This window comes from Neoarius graeffei, chromosome 10 (assembly GCF_027579695.1).
Source record: "Neoarius graeffei isolate fNeoGra1 chromosome 10, fNeoGra1.pri, whole genome shotgun sequence".
Lineage (NCBI taxonomy): Eukaryota > Metazoa > Chordata > Actinopteri > Siluriformes > Ariidae > Neoarius > Neoarius graeffei.
In genome coordinates this window covers 683,194-703,400 of record NC_083578.1, presented here as the reverse complement: position 1 = coordinate 703,400, position 20,207 = coordinate 683,194, and the positions used below count along the sequence as shown (strand labels likewise).

The 20,207-nt window shown below is 44.2% G+C and overlaps 2 protein-coding genes across 4 annotated transcripts in view; one reads left to right on the top strand and one right to left on the bottom strand.

Annotated features, from left to right (window-relative positions):
* Positions 1 to 4,020, bottom strand: part of hmcn2 (hemicentin 2) — a 90,629-nt gene extending 86,609 nt beyond the window's left edge. For both annotated transcript variants that reach the window (XM_060931033.1, XM_060931034.1), the window contains exon 1: positions 3,609 to 4,020. In XM_060931033.1, coding sequence (XP_060787016.1) covers positions 3,609 to 3,855 — 247 coding nt within the window. In that variant the 5' untranslated portion in view covers positions 3,856 to 4,020. The remainder of the gene's footprint in view (positions 1 to 3,608) is intronic.
* Positions 4,021 to 13,114: 9,094 nt separating this feature from the next.
* On the top strand, positions 13,115 to 19,601 carry LOC132892708 (Rieske domain-containing protein). Of its 2 annotated transcripts, XM_060931031.1 has the most exons (5): positions 13,133 to 13,174; positions 13,885 to 13,912; positions 14,025 to 14,192; positions 16,150 to 16,184; positions 16,423 to 19,601. In XM_060931031.1, the coding sequence occupies exons 3-5, from the start codon at positions 14,030 to 14,032 to the stop codon at positions 16,690 to 16,692; spliced, it is 468 nt and encodes a 155-aa protein (XP_060787014.1). In that variant the 5' UTR covers positions 13,133 to 13,174; positions 13,885 to 13,912; positions 14,025 to 14,029; the 3' UTR covers positions 16,693 to 19,601. The 2 variants fall into 2 exon arrangements, with proteins under 2 accessions (XP_060787015.1, XP_060787014.1); XM_060931032.1 differs by lacking the exon at positions 13,885 to 13,912 and having other exon boundaries at positions 13,115 to 13,174.
* Positions 19,602 to 20,207: the final 606 nt, after the last annotated feature.

Below are 20,207 nucleotides of genomic sequence, written 5' to 3'. Positions count from 1 at the left end.
CACCAGGTCACTGTGTCAATGTGTCACCAGGTCACTGTGTCACCGAGTCACTGTATCAATGCATCAGTGTGTCACCGAGTCACTGAACCACTGCATCACTGAGTCACTGTGTCACTGGGTTACTGTATCACCAGGTCACTGTATCAATGCATCACTGTTTCACCGAGTCACTGTCCCACTGCATGACTGTGTCACCAGCTCACTGGGTCACCGGGTCATCAGTTCACTGTGTCACTAGGTCACTGTGTAACTGAGTCACTCTGTTACCAGGTCACTGTGTCATGACTGTCACAGGATCACCGTGTCACTGGATCACTGTGTCACCAGTTCACTGTGTCACTGAGTCACTGTATCAATGAATGCATCATGGTGTCACCAAGTCACTGTCCCACTGCGTCACCAGGTCACTGTATCACTGCGTCACTGCATCACTGAGTCACTATCACTGAGTCACTGTCACTGCATCATGGTGTCACTGCTCAGTGATACATGGTGACTCGCTGTGTCACTGAGTCACTGTTTCACTGACTCACCATCACTGAGTTACTGTGTCACTGTTTCACTGAGGCACTGCTCAGTGATACATAGTGACTCACTGTATCACTGAGTCACAGTATCACCGAGTCACAGTATCACTGTGCCGCTGAGTCACGGTATCACTGAGTCACTGTATCACTGGGTCACGGAGTTACAGTATCACTGAGTCACAGTATCACTGTCACTGAGTCACTGTGTCACTGTGCCACGAAGTCACTGTGTCACTGAGTCACTATCACTGTGTCACTGCATCACTGCTCAGTGATAACTAGTGACTCACTGTGTCACTGAGTCACTATCACTGTGTCACTGCATCACTGAGTCACTGTGTCACTGCGTCACTGCTCAGTCATACATAATGACTCACTGTGTCACTGAGTCACTGTATCACTGTGCCACTGAGTCACTATCACTGTGCCACTGAGTCACTGTATCACTGAGTCACTATCACTGTGTCACTGCATCACTGATACATAATGTGAGTCACTGAGTCACTGTATCACTGAGTCACTATCACTGTGTCACTGCATCACTGATACATAATGTGAGTCACTGAGTCACTGTATAACTGAGTCACTGTATCACTGAGGCACTGTATCAATGAGTCACTGTGTCACTGCGTCACTGTCTCACTGAGTTACTATCAATGAGTCACTGCATCACGGTGTCACTGCTCAGTGATACATGGTGACTCACTGTGTCACTGAGTCAATGTGATAGTGAGTCAGTGACACAGTGACTCAGTGACAGTGATAGTGACTCAGTGACTCAGTCACTGTATCACTGAGTCACTGTATCACTGAGTCATTCAGTCACTGTGTCACTGTATCACTGAGTCACTGTATCACTGAGTCACTGTATCACTGAGTCACTGCATCACTGAGTCACTGCATCACTGAGTCACTGCATCACTGAGTCACTGCATCACTGATACATAATGTGAGTCACAGTATCACTGAGTCACAGTACCACTGAGTCACAGTATCACTGTGCCACTGAGTCACGGTATCACTGAGTCACGGTATCACTGAGTCACAGTATCATTGAGTCACTGAGTCACTGTGCCACGAAGTCACTGTGTCACTGAGTCACTATCACTGTGTCACTGCATCACTGTGTCACTGCTCAGTGATAAATAGTGACTCACTGTTTCACTGAGTCACTGTGTCACTGTGTCACTGCTCAGTCATACATAGTGACTCACTGTCACTGAGTCACTGTATCACTGAGTCACTGTATCACTGCGCCACTGAGTCACTATCACTGTGTCACTGCATCACATACATAATGTGAGTCACTGAATAACTGAGTCACTGTATCACTGTGCCACTGAGTCACTGTATCACTGAGTCACTATCACTACATCACTGATACATAATGTGAGTCACTGAGTCACTGTATCACGGAATCACTGATTCACTATCACTGTGTCACTGCATCACTGATACATAATGTGAGTCACTGAGTCACTGTATAATTGAGTCACTGTATCACTGAGGCACTGTATCACTGAGGCACTGTATCACTGAGGCACTGAGTTACTATCACTGAGTCACTGCATCACGGTGTCACTGCTCAGTGATACATGGTGACTCACTGTGATAGTGACTCAGTGACACAGTGACTCAGTGACAGTGATAGTGACTCATTCACTGTATCACTGAGTCATTCAGTCACTGTGTCACTGTATCACTGAGTCACTGTATCACTGAGTCATTCAGTCACTGTGTCACTTTATCACTGAGTCACTTTATCACTGAGTCACTGTATCACTGAGTCACTGTATCACTGATACTTAATGTGAGTCACTGAGCCACTGTATAACTGAGTCACTGTATCACTGAGTCACTGCATCACTGTCTCACTGAGTTACTATCACTGAGTCACTGCATCACGGTGTCACTGCTCAGTGATACACAGTGACTCAGTAACACAGTGATAGTGACTCAGTCACTGTATCACTGAATCACTGAGTCACTATCACTGTCACTGCATCACTGATACATAATGTGAGTCACTGAGTCACTGTATCACTGAGTCACTATCACTGAGTCACTGTGTCAGTGTATTACTATGAGAGTCACTGCATCATGGTGTCACTGCTCAGTGATACATGGTGACTCACTGTGTCACTGAGTCACTGTGATAGTGACTCAGTGACACAGTGATAGTGACTCAGTGACAGTCACTGTGTCACTGAGTCACTGTATCACTGAATCACTGAGTCACTATCACTGTGTCACTGCATCACTGATACATAATGTGAGTCACTGAATAACTGAGTCACTGTATCACTGTGCCACTGAGTCACTGTATCACTGAATCACTATCACTGTGTCACTGCATCACTGATACATAATGTGAGTCACTGAGTCACTTTATAACTGAGTCAGTGTATCACTGAGTCAGTGAGTCACTGTGTCAGTGCATCACTGTCTCACTGAGTTACTATCACTGAGTCACTGCATCACGGTGTCACTGCTCAGTGATACATGGTGACTCACTGTGTCACTGAGTCACTGTGATAGTGACTCAGTGACTCAGTGATAGTGACTCAGTGACACAGTGACTCAGTGATAGTGACTCAGTAACACAGTGACTCAGTGATAGTGACTCAGTGACACAGTGATAGTGACTCAGAGACACAGTGACTCAGTGATAGTGACTCAGTGACACAGTGACTCAGTGATAGTGACTCAGTGACTCAGTGATAGTGACTCAGTAACACAGTGACTCAGTGACAGTGACTCAGAGACACAGTGACTCAGTGATAGTGACTCAGTGACAGTGACTCAGTGACAGTGACTCAGTGACTCAGTGATAGTGACTCAGTGACACAGTGACTCAGTGATAGTGACTCAGTAACACAGTGACTCAGTGATAGTGACTCAGTGACAGTGACTCAGTGATAGTGACTCAGTGACTCAGTGATAGTGACTCAGTGACACAGTGACTCAGTGACAGTGACTCAGTGACACAGTGACTCAGTGACACAGTGACTCAGTGACAGTGACTCAGTGAGTGTATCACTGAGTCACTGTAACAGTGTTAACAGCAGGTGAGGTCATTACCTGGGTCGTGGAAGGGCACGAGCACGAAGTTGCGGATGGGCGTGTCCGTGCGTCTCAGCATGCGCTGCAGGATGCGCGAGGCTCCGTCCATCACCTGTTGCAGGTCATCGTACATGGAGCCCGTGACGTCAAACACGAACGCGAGAGAAGATCCGCTGAGCTCGTGCTCCGAGTTTAACTGCGCGCGAGTCTGGAACAAAGCGACCGCCACCGCCACAAACTTCATCCACAGCTGCATCCGCTCCATCAGCTCTGCACTTCCGGCCCACAGCAGCACTGCATTACACACCCAGCCCTGATTCACACCGCCCGCCAGCCCGCGATGACCGAACGATCCGGTTAATGTTCGATCCGGTACCGACAGAGAGCCATCCGGACACACTGCGCACTGACTGAGTGTGTGTGTGTGTGTGTGTGTGTGTGGGCGAGCTGTGGAGTCAGGTTACACACACACACAGAGAGAAGCAGTGAGAGAGCTGAGCCTCAGCCTGCGCTGGTTATTAATGAAATCAGTGTTAATAATACACAGCTGGGGCTGAAACACACACACAGTACAGTGCGGACGGACACGCCCCCTCATTCATCACCTCTCACATCTGGAACAGAGACGGACATGTGGGAAACTAAAAAGTGTTAAAAGCAATCTGTTTGATATTTTAGATTCTTCAGCGTTTCCCCTGATGACTCTGTACACTGTTCTCATTCTCTTCACCAGCTTCATGTCACCTGGAATACTTTACAATTAACAGCTGTGTCTCGTCAAAAGGTCATTAGTGGACGACTTTCTTTCCTTCTTAATGCGTTTGAGATCAAACAGTAAACAGTAAATCATAAAAATACAGTAAATATCCCGATTCCACAACTGTGATCCATATTACACCAAGAACCAAACAACTATGTAAAGAGCTAAACGACAGCCATCATTACTTTAAGACATGAAGTGACTTTTAATTAATAAAAATAAAGAAAACACAGGGCGGCATGGTGGTGTAGTGGTTAGCGCTGTCGCCTCACAGCAAGAAGGTCCTGGGTTCGAGCCCCGTGGCCGGCGAGGGCCTTTCTGTGTGGAGTTTGCATGTTCTCCCCGTGTCCGCGTGGGTTTCCTCCGGGTGCTCCGGTTTCCCCCACAGTCCAAAGACATGCAGGTTAGGTTAACTGGTGACTCTAAATTGACCGTAGGTGTGAATGTGAGTGTGAATGGTTGTCTGTGTCTATGTGTCAGCCCTGTGATGACCTGGCGACTTGTCCAGGGTGAACCCCGCCTTTCACCCGTAGTCAGCTGGGATAGGATCCAGCTCGCCTGCGACCCTGTAGAACAGGATAAAGCGGCTACAGATAATAAGATGAGATGAGTTTATTCTCAGCTCTCTGAAGATCCACGGCATCTCACTGGGACTGAGCTCTGGACTTTGACTCGGCCGTTCCGACACCTTCATGTTTTTCTTCTTCACCCATTCAGATGTCAATTTGCAGGTGTGTTTGGGATCGTTGTCCTGCTGAATGACCTGATTTCAGCTCAGCTGAAGCTCCTGGACAGATGACCTCACATTTGTCTCAAAAATATTCTGATATAAAGTGGAGCTCATCATCGTTTCAATGGCTGCAGGTTTCCCAGGTCCTGTGTCTATAAAACAAGCCCTAACCATCAGTCCCCCTGAGCACCACCACCATCAGCCCTCCCCCACCAACACCACCATTAGCCCTCCACCACTACCATTAGCCCTCCACCACTACCACCACCACCACCATCAGCCCTCCACCACCACTACCACCAGCCCCCCACCACCACCATCACCACCACTACCACCACCATTAGCCCTCCACCAATACCACCACTACCATCAGCCCTTGACCACCACCAGCCCTCGACCACCACCACTACCACCACTATGATCAGCCCTCCACCACCACCATCACCATCAGCCCTCCACCACCAACACTACCACCACCACCAGCCCTCCACCACCACCATCAGCCCTCCACCACTACCACCACCACCATCAGCCCTCCACCAGCACCACCACCATCAGCCCAGCACCACCACCATCAGCCTTCCACCACCACCACCATCAGCCCTCCACCATCAGTCCACCACCACCACTACCATCAGCCCTCCCCCACCAACATCAGCCCTCCATCACCACTACCACCACCACCATCAGCCCTCCACCACCACCACCATCAGCCCTCCACCACCACACTGCAAAAAACTGAAAACTGAATTTGAGGAGAAAATTACTAAATGCTCATGAAATGATCTTGCTGCATGGACAGATAATTTTACTTGACAAGACATCTTGGAATAAGTTGGTTACAATCTAGAACTAGTTTTAATAATCTCAGAGTTGGTGTCTTGTTTTCTTCTAATAGGAAGTGCTGGATCATTTCAATGATATTCAAGATATTCTAACTTTATAATTTTTGCCGTGCATGACTACCATCAGCCCTCCCCCCGCCACCACCACGCTTCACAGTCGGTATGAGGTGTTTGTAGCACTGTGCATGATGACCAAACATCTCCACATTGGACTGATGAGTCCAGAGGATATTGTTCCACAACGTTTTTGGTTTGTTCAGATGACCAAAGTCGTGCTCCATATTCTTTTTAAAGAGAATGGGCTCTTTCCTCTCCACCCTTCCATGGCCGACTAGTTCAGTCTTTTTCTGATTGTTCTGTCATTAACATAAACATTTAATGTGCTTCAGCGGCCTGTGGGTCACATGATGGAGCTCTTGGGTTTTTCTTTATATCTCTGAGCTTTACGTGGTCTGACTTTGTTCAGTTCCTGAGTGACACCAAGTTGCTCTTTACTCTCTTAATGATTGTTTGGGGGGGTTAGCGGAAGAAAATGAGATGAGATGAGATGATTGTTTAAGGAGGAAGGTGTACTTGTTTTTTCCACATGGTTTCTGAATGTTGATTTACTTTTTGAGAAAATAGACTACATTTTGAATTCTGTTGTGCTTTTTGTTGTCACTCAGGTTCTTTGTTTATAAAAGTTGCTGAGGACCGAACAATTATTATTATTTTTGTCCTGATAAATGAAAACATACAAATGAAAGAAGCTGTTTTTTATTTTTCTTATAACTTAATCAGTGTGATAATATAATGATGTGATGATATAACATTATACAAAATGAACAGATAAACAAATACGAATCCCTCAGGACAAAAGAAAAGTCACACAAGCGTGAGGTTTTTACATTAAAAACGGCTCACGGAGGATCAGGCGCCAGTTTCCTGCAAAGATTCTTCCTCTAGTAAAATTCTCAAACTGCACAAACACACTTTAAACGAGTCCAGACAGCAGAACACACTCTGCACAGAGCTGAATATCTCTGCCGGTCCTCCAAAATAATGATTTAATTACTCTTTACAGGATTGTAAATGTTGTGTGTGTGTGTTATTCTTAAATACAACCCCGACTCCAAAAAAGTTGGGACAAAGTACAAACTGCAAATAAAAATGGAATGCAATGATGTGGAAGTTTCAAAATTCCATATTTTATTCAGAATAGAACATAGATGACATATCAAATGTTTAAACTGAGAAAATGTATCATTTAAAGAGAAAAATTAGGTGATTTTACATTTCATGACAACACATCTCAAAAAAGTTGGGACAAGGCCATGTTTCCCACTGTGAGACATCCCCTTTTCTCTTTACAACAGTCTGTAAACGTCTGGGGACTGAGGAGACAAGTTGCTCAAGTTTAGGGAGAGGAATGTTAACCCATTCTTGTCTAATGTAGGATTCTAGTTGCTCAACTGTCTTAGGTCTTTTTTGTCGTATCTTCCGTTTTATGATGCGCCAAATGTTTTCTATGGGTGAAAGATCTGGACTGCAGGCTGGCCAGTTCAGTACCCGGACCCTTCTTCTACGCAGCCATGATGCTGTAATTGATGCAGTATGTGGTTTGGCATTGTCATGTTGGAAAATGCAAGGTCTTCCCTGAAAGAGACGTCGTCTGGATGGGAGCATATGTTGCTCTAGAACCTGGATATACCTTTCAGCATTGATGGTGTCTTTCCAGATGTGTAAGCTGCCCATGCCACACGCACTAATGCAACCCCATACCATCAGAGATGCAGGCTTCTGAACTGAGCGCTGATAACTCGGGTCGTCCTTCTCCTCTTTAGTCCGAATGACACGGCGTCCCTGATTTCCATAAAGAACTTCACATTTTGATTCGTCTGACCACAGAACAGTTTTCCACTTTGCCACAGTCCATTTTAAATGAGCCTTGGCCCAGAGAAGACGTCTGCGCTTCTGGATCATGTTTAGATACGGCTTCTTCTTTGAACTATAGAGTTTTAGCTGGCAACGGCGGATGGCACGGTGAATTGTGTTCACAGATAATGTTCTCTGGAAATATTCCTGAGCCCATTTTGTGATTTCCAATACAGAAGCATGCCTGTATGTGATGCAGTGCCGTCTAAGGGCTCGAAGATCACGGGCACCCAGTATGGTTTTCCGGCCTTGACCCTTACGCACAGAGATTCTTCCAGATTCTCTGAATCTTTTGATGATATTATGCACTGTAGATGATGATATGTTCAAACTCTTTGCAGTTTTACACTGTCTAACTCCTTTCTGATATTGCTCCACTATTTGTCGGCGCAGAATTAGGGGGATTGGTGATCCTCTTCCCATCTTTACTTCTGAGAGCCGCTGCCACTCCAAGATGCTCTTTTTATACCCAGTCATGTTAATGGCCTATTGCCAATTGACCTAATGAGTTGCAATTTGGTCCTCCAGCTGTTCCTTTTTTGTACCTTTAACTTTTCCAGCCTCTTATTGCCCCTGTCCCAACTTTTTTGAGATGTGTTGCTGTCATGAAATTTCAAAATGTCTCACTTTTGACATGTTGTCTATGTTCTATTGTGAATACAATATCAGTTTTTGAGATTTGTAAATTATTGCATTCCGTTTTTATTTACAATTTGTACTTTGTCCCAACTTTTTTGGAATTGGGGTTGTAATCATTCTTATCATTATTTTAAAAATCCTCTCGGAATATCAGATGGTCATTGAAGTGAAATGTCACGTGAAAGCCCCGTTTTATTTGGATGCACCACAGCACTGTCAGTGTGTCCCAGAGTCACGTTGGAACAAATTCCAGACACTGGTTTCGAATTTGTGGATTTGGGAGAACATCATAAACAAACTGCCCTCACTAGGAAACTAATCTTGCTTCCTTCTTTTCCTCCCACAACTCTCTCCAGTTGGTTTTCCTTTTCTCAGTGTTTTCCCACCTTGTCCAGTTGTTTCTGTTTTTCCAGAACCGCTGCTTGTGTCAAACAGACCTGTTCATGCCAGACCCTCTCTCCCAGACTGCACCTGACCTCAGCATTCACACACCGCAGGGAAGCCTTCACCTGCTTTAACACCTCTGACACCACTTCCTTCCTCCTGGCTGAGTTCTTGCCCAAAAGGAGGTTCTGCAGTACTGAGCTGAAGTCATCAATCTGGACCTGAGAACAGGACGTGGACGTCTCTTCTGTCCCTTTTGAAAGCCTGTATTTGATGCTGCCTCACACTCAAACGCTGCCTTTTACACAGAGGTGTTGATGAAGTTCCTGTTTCAGTATGATGACAGTCTTTATTCTGTGATACTGAAAAAAATCCTCCTCAACGTTTAGAGGGTTTATTTATTGAAATTTCCAAAATTTCTTTGAAATCTTTTTCATTTGGAAGAAGGACTCTTCCTTCACATCACTATGCTGTTGGGATGAGTTTGTTCTTATAGATCACCTAAGTAATTCAGAGTTCCTGGTGTATTTTTCTCATTTTTAGGGGACTCCATGTAGCCCTGGTGCTGAAACTGTTCTTGCCTCTTTTCCCACCTTTATAATCTCACTGTCTTTGGCAAGACGGATCTCACACTACTGACATGGAGGGTGGATAAGATAGGGTTTTTCTAATTCCTCACACCAACTCCAAATCTTTCTGCCCCGTAGGTATATCTGAGTTCAGCCCTTTCCTCAGTGCTGTTCTCCACCGTGTCCTTTAGATCACTCAGGAGTCTGCATAGATCCTTGGTGACTGTAAAGATCCAACTCTTTCTTACTGCGTGTCTGAGGCCATTTTACATGTTTCCTTCTGGAACGTGGGGCTTCTGCTGGCTGCATTTGACTTCTCTCTGAGCATTGGCTTTCACTGCTTGTCAGATGTGGGCTACTGATGCTCTGTGGACTTGAGGTTTCTTCCTGGTGCTGAACTTCATTTGACGAACTTGTCTTTTCCATCAATAACTGTTGGTCCCAGGCTTTTGTCTTTTGATCCTGCCTGGATGTATCTTCAAGCTCCTGATTGATTTTACTTCAGCTCAGCCACAGATGCAGTTCTGGAGTGTGATTCCTGCTGGTGATATTCCCTCGAGGCTGTGTCACTTCCATTTCCTGCAGTCTAAACTATGCCATGGTCTGTTACCACAGTATCATCCTTGTGCCCCTGCTCTCGCTCCTCTGGGGGTAGTTTCCTCTTTGTAGTCTTCGTAACCATTAGTAGTAGTAGTACGGCATTTTGTTTCTCCTAGATGTCCTGGATATATAGTGAATTGACAATAAAAATCTTTGAATCTTGAATCTAGTTAACCCCTATATATGCGCCTTAGGGAAGATGACTCTGCTGCCATGGCAACCCCAGTGGGGTCTTTCCCTCCTGTCATCCATGTTTCTGTGATGTCTCCTGTACTTTCCCTGTTTGTCAGCTGCTCTTACTGTTTCAATCCCACTGGTAAGTTTCCTACTTGGATATTTGTTGAGATGACAATAAGTCCTCTCACTGGTTACACAAAGATGTCCATCGAACACAACCAGAACCATGCAGGCCTCCACAGTGACTCATAATATATTATTAAATGGCTATTGTCATCTGTAGCTAAAATAACAGTTTATTGAGTTAGCAAAGGAATCACTGCTTCAAAGATAACCTGTTTACTCTGCCATGTTCAATAGAGGGGGGTGGCATGGTGGTGTAGTGGTTAGCGCTGTCGCCTCACAGTAAGAAGGTCCGGGTTCGAGCCCCGTGGCCGGCGAGGGCCTTTCTGTGCGGAGTTTGCATGTTCTCCGCGTGGGTTTCCTCCGGGTGCTCCGGTTTCCCCCACAGTCCAAAGACATGCAGGTTAGGTTAACTGGCAGTGTTGGGAGTAACGCGTTACAAAAGTAACGAATTACTGTAATGCATTACTTTTTGCGGTAATGTAAGGCATTACAGAAAAAAATCTGGTAATATTTTACTCGGTACAAATGTCAGTAACGCGCGTTACAATGCATTTTTAACCTAGAATGAAGTGGTGGGTTTTTTTTCCTTCATACAAATTCCCCAAAATCACGCGAGATCAGCAGAGGTGAAACATCCGCGCAAAATGTTTCACTTCCTTTTCCTTTAGGCTAGTCACACAGAAGAGAGAGATGAGTGAACCTGCAGCTGATCTAACGTCGGATAGCACATTCTCCAGGTGGGCACACGCCCATTACTTTAAGTTTGTGAAAAATAAGGATGTGAAGAACATCGTAGTCAAATGCAGTTTGTGTGCTAAACCTAAAGAACGGTCCACGTCTCGAAATAGCACCAGTAATTTAACTCAACATTTCCAGAGGTGCCGCAGTAACATGAAGTTAGCGAGGAAGCAAGCGGAGGATGAGAGTGGCGATAAAATCACAAAGCAGCCAAAATTAATGTTCTGCCGCTCTGAGATGCTCCTTCAGCCTCAGAAGGTGAGGAGGCTTGTGGCGGAGTATGGTGTTGAAGATATGCTGACAGTTTGTTTACATTTTTGTCCTGTATGAGTTTTTTTTCCTGGTTGGAAGTCAGGCTAAAGTGATTGAGCTGCCTTTCCTTCGAGAGCTAATAGGCCTAAGCACTTCGATATCAGTAAAAGCACTTTGATTTTGTTATTTCTAATTCCGTTTTTCGAAATGTGACTGGGTCGCCTCATATAGCTAATAGTCATCGTCTAGCTGTGATTTAAAAGGCTTGTGGGTTTTTTTCAGCCCAGTTTTATTGTAGGCTACGATTTGCCATATGTTCATTTTTGTTAAATTTCTGAAATGGAGTCATATCCCTTAGGGCTAATCTTTTTTTATGAAGCATAAACTATGCTTAATGCTGTAAACTTGAAAACAATAAAGACATAGAAATGCTAATTTTGTATCCTGTCATATCTTTAGACACTACAATACAATACAGTTCAATTAATGTTAATATGACTAGGCCTAAAGTTACAGTATTTCTATCACAGTTTGCCAGACTTTGACCTTTTGTCTGTTCTTGCGATGATTGTTCCTTGTATTGTGCCATGAGCATCACTGTGGCTATTATATTCTACTGTTTTTAACCATCAGCCGAGCTCAGTCAGATACCACATCACCTTCCACTGGATGTGTGATGAGCTAATTGAGCATCTTGAGCTACATTTAGATTGCCAAATCCATACTTCCAGTTATTTTGGTGAGAGTAACTTAAAAGTAATGCAATAGTAGTGCAATGCCTTACATTTTAAATACAGTAATATTGTAATGTAACTAATTACTTTAAAATGACAGTAACAAGTAATAAATAATGCAAAACAGTTTTGAAGTAACTTGCCCAACACTGTTAACTGGTGACTCTAAATTGAGCGTAGGTGTGAATGTGAGTGTGAATGGTTGTCTGTGTCTATGTGTCAGCCCTGTGATGACCTGGCGACTTGTCCAGGGTGAACCCCGCCTTTCGCCCGTAGTCAGCTGGGATAGGATCCAGCTCGCCTGCGACCCTGTAGAACAGGATAAAGCGGCTAGAGATAACGGATGGGTGGATGTTCGATAGAGGATAGAAAACTGTATTGTTTCCAGAACATTGTGGTCGAGTTAACAAAAACCAAAAACAATTTCCAGACAACACACACTTCCGGTGTTAACCTAAGTGTGTAAACACATACAAATATCTGAACAGTAAACAGATCCAAATACAGATAATGGAATTATATGCAGAATCTACAGTCTGACAGATGAGAGGTGAGTATGTAGAAAAGTTAATTAGATTACAGTCAATTAATTAATTTACTGTTTTTACATTTTACAAGTTCACATTTCTAAAAAAAAAAAAATTTTTTTTACAAATCTCCCATTTAGTACATCACAACAACAAATCTCCATCAACACTCCTCAAAATGTCATGAACACACTTTCACTGGTTTATTTTACACAAACACTGTTCACGATTGGTTTTTTGTAAATATTTATTATTTGCTTAACAGTGACATTAAGTGTTTTTTCACTATTATAAACAGAATAACACTTCTTAAGAACGACAGAAAATAATTATTTGTACTTTATTGTAAAATAAATGCATTCATATCCACCTGATATTTATCTGTTTAAAGCTGACTGTAATCAGGTGTGAAAACTGAATTTACAATAAAAATTAAATTTGCTACATTTCTGAACCTCAAAGCGGAAATGCAGCTCAGACTTTTATTTTGACAGCGCGTTCCGGATGTGACGCAAAGGCTCTTGAGCGGAAGTTAAGCGCGCGGTACTGCAAGTGGAGACGAGTCGGGAAATTTCCGCTTACAGACAAAGTAAAGAAGTTTTATTCAGTGTGTTTGTCTCATTTAACTGACGCTTATAAAGTAAATTAATGAATGAGTGAGTAAATTAATGAGTGAATGGATGGATGAATGAGTGAGTGAGTGAGTGAGTGAGTGAATGGATGGATGAGTGAGTGAATGAGTGAGTGGATGAGTGAGTGAATGGATGAATGAGTGAGTGAGTGAGTGAATGGATGAATGAGTGAGTGAGTGAGTGAGTGGATGAATGAGTGAGTGAGTGAGTGAATGGATGAATGAGTGAGTGAGTGAGTGAGTGAGTGAATGGATGAATGAGTGAGTGAGTGAGTGAATGGATGAATGAGTGAGTGAGTGAGTGAGTGGATGAATGAGTGAGTGAGTGAGTGAATGGATGAATGAGTGAGTGAGTGAGTGAGTGAGTGAATGGATGAATGAGTGAGTGAGTGAGTGAATGGATGGATGAGTGAGTGAATGAGTGAGTGAGTGGATGAGTGAGTGAATGGATGAATGGGTGAGTGAGTGAGTGAATGGGTGAGTGAGTGAATGAATGAGTGAGTGAGTGAGTGGATGAGTGAGTGAGTGAATGCTCGCTCGCTCGCGTTTCCTGTCTCATTCGAAGCTTCTCAGCGCCATGCGACACCTGCTGGTCAGAATGAGGAAATGCACAGAGTTTCTGTGTTCAGGACAATAAACCAGTGATTTCCGGTGTTTTCTTTCAACAGGAAGCACAACTGACAGCGTTCAATAATGGTGTATAAAGAATTATCACACACACACACACACACACACACACACACACACATCCCACTTCAAAGAAATGACACCAGATAAAGCTTTAAACATCTCTGTGTGTATTCTGCAGTTGTGATGTCATCAGATGAGGACACTTCTCCACCCATAAACTTGTATTTCATTGGTCAGCGTGATGATGTAATAAAAGCTAACCGCTTTGTGACGAGTGTAAACGGCAGAGATGTGCTGATTCTTCACCACCAGGGGGAGCTTCATGCTCTGGATGCACGCTGCTACCGTGAGTGTGTGAGTGTGTATGAGTGAGTGTGAGCATGTGTATGAGTGTGTGTGTGTGAGAGAGAGAGAGAGAGAGAGAGAGTGTATGAATGAACTCTTTATTGTCACTCGTCACAAGTACCAGCAAAATTGACCATCAACCTGTCCTTACATACACACAATTGACAGGGTGGGAGTAACAGGACAGGAAGTAACAGGGATGAAAAGAAAAAATACAGAGTAACATGAGGAGAGGGGAGGAGAAAAAAGCAACCCCCACACTATGCTCCTGTGAGGAGTACAGTGTGTGAACTTTAAAAAAAAAACCTCAGCACAAAAAAACGCAAGTACACTTTCCAACATGAAGACTCTGGACTTGAGGGGGAGAGGGGGGTGGGGGTTGAGGGGTAGGGGAGGGGAGGAGGTAGAGGTAACTCAGCGCAAGCAAGCAGCCGTCCGTTCCTGCAGCCATGATGGCGCTGGTCACGCACCTGCTTGTCACACTGGGGGTAAAAGCGGCGACCGTGGGAAGAGGGGGGAGGAATACTAGAGAGTCTAACAGCAGTGACCTTCAGGGGGAGTCGTTGTCCCAGCAACGGCCTTGGCCGAGGCCAGTGCTGTCTGAGGGAGTCAAAAGCAGATAAGATTGGGATTGTTTGATCTTGGGGCGAGCAGACGCATTCTTTTACACGACCACTCTGTCTGTCCATTCTGGTCTCTGAATCAATCCATTTCCTTTGCAAAGCTGAAAGCTTCTCCATGATGTTATCCATGTTGCGGTTCAAATTCTGAATAGCCACAGTCTGAGTGCCGACAGCTCTGCCCACCACTTCAATCATGTTGGGCAGCTTTATGGGGCTTTGGACAGCTGTCACCGTTTTCTGATTTCCTCGATAAACCAGGGCGATGCCTAATCCAATCAGCAAAAGTCCTGTAATCATGGTTCCGAATAGGTAGATGTCTTCAATGTCCTCCACAGAAAGAACCGCCAGGCACATGACCCGCCACCTCTCCCACACGTCCATCGTGTAGCCAGCTGCGAACGTTCCGGCAGGACAGGTTGTTTCCCCCGAACTCAGGCTTCTCGTTGAGAAAACTGTGTCAATTTCATTAGGAGACCAGTTTGCCAATTCCATGATTTTTAGTTTAGAGAGCAGTGCGGAGAGAGGAGTCTCTCAAAAGTATAGACAGACGAGACAAAGGAGCACAAGCAGGGAAAATAAGGGAGGAGAGCAAAGAAATGCAACTGCCTTATATATATATATATATATATATATGTGTGTTAAGTTGGGCTGGGAATTGAACCCAGGTCGCTGGTGTAGAAACCCAGCAAACATCCCCTAGACTAATCAGAGGAATGACTCAAGTGCAGAGGAGTGAGATCAAAGCTAAAGTTCAATAAAGTTTATTTGCCCAAGCTCAGAAGTCCAGGAAAATCCACAGCTTGTGATAAAATCCACAAAGGTAAAATTTCTCCCAGTCAGGTAAATCCAAACAAACAGGAGATGCAAGAAAAAACATCCAAAAGTTCCAAGAGTTCAAAAATCCAAAACCAAGGAAGAGAAAGCAAAAATCCAAACGCTCAGAAGATACAAAAATGGCAAAGTTCAAAGTTAACAAAAAGTAGTCAAAATGTCCCAAAAGAGCAATATTCCAAAAACAAAAGGCAACAGGCAAAGGCACGCAGTACAAAAGTGACTCACCATCAAACAGCACAAAGACTCAGTGACTAGAAACACAAAATGGGGTAGTATAAATACCCAAAGTAATTGAACACATGACCAGGTCATAATTGGCAATTAAGAATAGGTGGGGCACATGACATCAAAAACAAAGAAGCACATGGCTGTCAAAACAAACATGACATGACAAAGATATAATAGCGGCCTCTAGAGGCCAAGATAGTCACAAAGCCTAACATATATATGTGTGTGTGTGTGTTCATTATTGACACCATGTCCCTGTTGGTCCTGTTGTAGATGCTGGAGGTCCTCTACAGAACGGAGACATTGAGGTGATGCCCATTTGTCTACATTCCTTAGTTAGCTTAGCTACTTTAGCATCATTAGCGCATTTAGCTGATTTAACCCCTTCAGTGCAGTTTACACTGAGCAGGTTTATCAGTTTAAGATGGTTCAGGCTCTTTCTCCTGTTTTAGCATTTCTAATGTATTTAGCTTCTGATAATCAGACATGTTTATCTCTTGATTTCCTCTTTCTCGTGTGTGTGTGTGTGTGTGTGTGTGTGTGCAGGAGGTCGCAGGGCGTGTGTGTATTGTGTGTCCGTGGCATAAATATAAGATCAGCGTGTGTGATGGTGAAGGTATGTACCAGGCTGTGGATCCGACAGTGAAGCCTCTGAAACCACGCTGGTGCTCTAAAGGGGTCAAACAGAGAGTTCACAAGGTCACGGAGGTCAGAGGTCGTGTCTACATCACCCTCAGCACCTCACCTGAGCACCTGGAGTCTGATCATTACCAGACCCCAAATTATACAGACAGATTGCACAGGAACAGGAAGTGACGTCACAGGAACGGGTTTGCAGCCTTGCACTTGTTTCCTGTTTGCTCACACTTGCAGTAATGGTGAGGTTAAAGGATATGGGACATGAAACATAAAAAGCACGCTATATCAGTTTCTTTCCATTAAAAATATGAATTAATTGCATCAACAAACACAAAATCATCTATTAAATTCAGCAAAATCGTTATATTCGTGATGATTATATGGCATTTCTGCTCGACTTCCGATATGCATTTTTTGCAACCGGAAGAGCCGCTGTCACGTGATCATACGTCACAAAAACTTTCAGGCACAGCACAAGCGGGTAGATGAATGGAGAAGTGGATGACAAGAAAATTGTTTTTATAGTCTTTAACGTACATTGAACATCATGGTGTATTGTGCTGCTTATGGTTGCAATAATTCCAATGGGAAATGCCCTGGAGTAAGTTTTTTTGCATTCCCCAAGGACCCGAAGCTGAGGAAAGTGTGGGCTCACCTGCGCATGCGCAGTAGGCTTCGCGCATGCGCAGTAGGCTTGGTAGGACAAATCCAAGAGGTAGGATAACTTTACAGAAGACCTGTTGAAAAAACTTTGCACCTACTGTTTCCCACAAACTGTGTTCGGACCATTTCACTGAGGATTCTTTCAACATTAATACTCAGGTACTGAGCGATATTAATTCATGAAACAGGAAACAGGAAGTATAAGGATGAGAAAAAAAAACAGTTTAAATCGGGAAGCTGCACACATTTGCACCAGGCTGCACAAATATGCGCAGCGTCCCGATTTAAACTGTTTTTTTCTCATCCTTATACTTCATGTTTCATGAATTAATATCACTATTTTTTTATTTATTTTTTTATCGGATCTGCGCGATTCAGCCGTGAAAAAGGCGGCATCCGCCGAAAGGCGCGCTGTTTGCATCCCTGCACGGAGGCCAGGGGACAGGGCAGGAATATTTTTGTTGATATGAGTGATCCGGTGCGATTTCGCGACCCCCCTGTTGAAGACCTCTGCGCTAAGCGACTGAAAGCCGAGGTAAGGATTAGTATTATAATTTTGGGTGTATCAATTATTGATTATCATAATTCTGACTCGTTTCACCATTTTGAATGTTTTCATCTCGGACTCTGGAAGCATTGTATCTCAATCAATCTCGAAAAATATCAGCAAAAAAAAACTAGCTTGCAACGGACTTTAGCTAGATCTATGATGAACTTTCAATGTATGATACAAAAATAATACTTCTTTCAACAGATCATTAGCCTTTGAGCAGAATTGTTTTTAACTTACCAGGAAGTGTTATCGAGCCGACCGCTTTCAGTTTCATGGGGACTGAATGAACTCTCACTCTCAGAATCATCTGACCCGTCAGAGTAAAGACAAGATCCATGTTCATGTGAATTTCCAGCTATCGGTTCGAATCGACAGGGTCTAACTTCACATCTCTGTGAAACATCGGGAATGTCACTGTCGATGGTGTCCATTTCGGTAACCTGTTTACATTAGATTCCCAAGCGCTGGCTCCTTGGAAAGTTTTTGTGACGTCACGGGTCACGTGACCACCTAGCTCATTAACGAATCATTGTTTTACGCTGATGTATAAAAAAGTTGAATAATGTGATGATTTTCACATTTTTGACGCCCTGCAGTGATTTAGATGGCATTTCTTATGTCCTTTATACATAATTATGCCCAGAATAAAATGCATGTCCCATATCCTTTAAAGGTCATGTAGATAAACTCAGCTCTGAGTGAACATGAACAAGGATGGTGTGAAATGAAAGCGGAAGAGGATCACTGTTCTGCTACTTTTTCCTTTAATGCCAGCATTTATTTTCACCTGCAGGGTTTTATTCCCATCACAGCTGCAGTCTCATCACAACAATCTCTGATTATAATCCTCATCATGTTGTGATTTTGTCTGAATAAAGGGGTAAATAGCTCTTGGAGTGTCTTCATGAAGTGTGTAATGACAACAGGAAGTGATTGGTTAAACAGGAAGTGATCTGTTACACATGTGCAGTATGATTATACATCACACAGCACATGAACAGGAAGGAATCAGAAATCATGTCATGCTTCAATGTGTTTCGTTTTCCCTTTAATCAGTGTGTCAAGGAAAGAATCGCATCGTTTACAAAATAAACAGAGTAACTCCGTCTCACTCTCGGTTCAGTTTTATTCCATAATGCAGCTTTACTTTTTTTAAATTTTATTTTACATAACTCTATCCATAGCATATATATAAAACTAACATGGAAAGGGTTAGCACAACAGAGCTTGGCTCCAAATTAAGTGCACCCTACAGAAATCCACATGTAGATTCAGATCCCTAACGAACACGTCAGAGGCGACACGAGGAAGAAACCCTGAGAGGAGCCAGACTCCTGAGGGAGCCCCTCCCTTCCTGGGCGTCACCGGCTCGTGTGATGATAATGGTTACAGTGTCCAGGTGTAGAAGAGTAACCACACAGTGTGTTTACAGGATGTTCAGAGCATAGAATGGAATCCATAAGTGGAAAAACATCTCGAGGGAACATTTCTGCTCCACGTGCACAAATGTGGTCTCGCTCGTGAAGTTGAATTTTGAGACTTTGGAGGTGGGGACAGTCTCTAATGTCTCCACCCCTTTGATTGATCACTAAAGGCCAATTTATGCTGACAACCCAGTCCTCGCAGATGGCGTCGCAGATGGCGTCTGCGTAGCCCCCACCTTCGCAGACGCTCTGCGCGCACCTCCCAAAAATTGTGATCACCGCAGACAGCCACGCAGACAGCGTCGCAGACAAGAGGGCTCTGATTGGTCCACTCTACATCCGCTGTACACGCACTTCCGCTTCCCTACTTTCCCGGTTTGGTTTGTTTTCACTACCGCCATTTTTAAAAACACGAGCGAAGATGGAGCAGCACGAAGAGCGGTTGATCGAGGAAGTGAGGAAGTACGTACATCTATACGACTCCAGTTCTAGTCATTATAAGTAACCGGAGGATAAACACTCCACTAACCACACCCACCAACTACTCCTAGCGATTTCGTGACTTCGCGCCCCCTTGCGTTGTGGCGGTGAATAACATCGCGCACACCTATTACTCCCCGCTCAACGATAAATTACAACTGTCTGCGAATAGCTATCTGCGAAAGCCTTGTCGCAAGAGCATGCAGAGGCCTTAAGGGCGAGGTTGGAAACCACTGTTGAATGGGCGTGACCTTCAAACCCTCAGGTGGCACTGCCTGAGAAACCGTCATGCTAACGTGAGCGATACAGCCCCATGGGCTCGGGAGGACTTCAGAAAACCATCGTCACTTAACACAGTCTGCTGCTGCATCCAGAAATCCAACCTGCAACTGTATTACACAAGGAGGAAGGCATTCATCAATTCTACAGAAACGCCACCGATTTCTCTGGGCTGGAACTCATCTGAGATGGACCGAAAGACAGTGGAAATGTGTGCTGTGGTCAGATGAGTCACATTTCAACTTGTTTTCAGGAAAACCAGACTCTTATTTGAGCAGGACGATGCCACACCT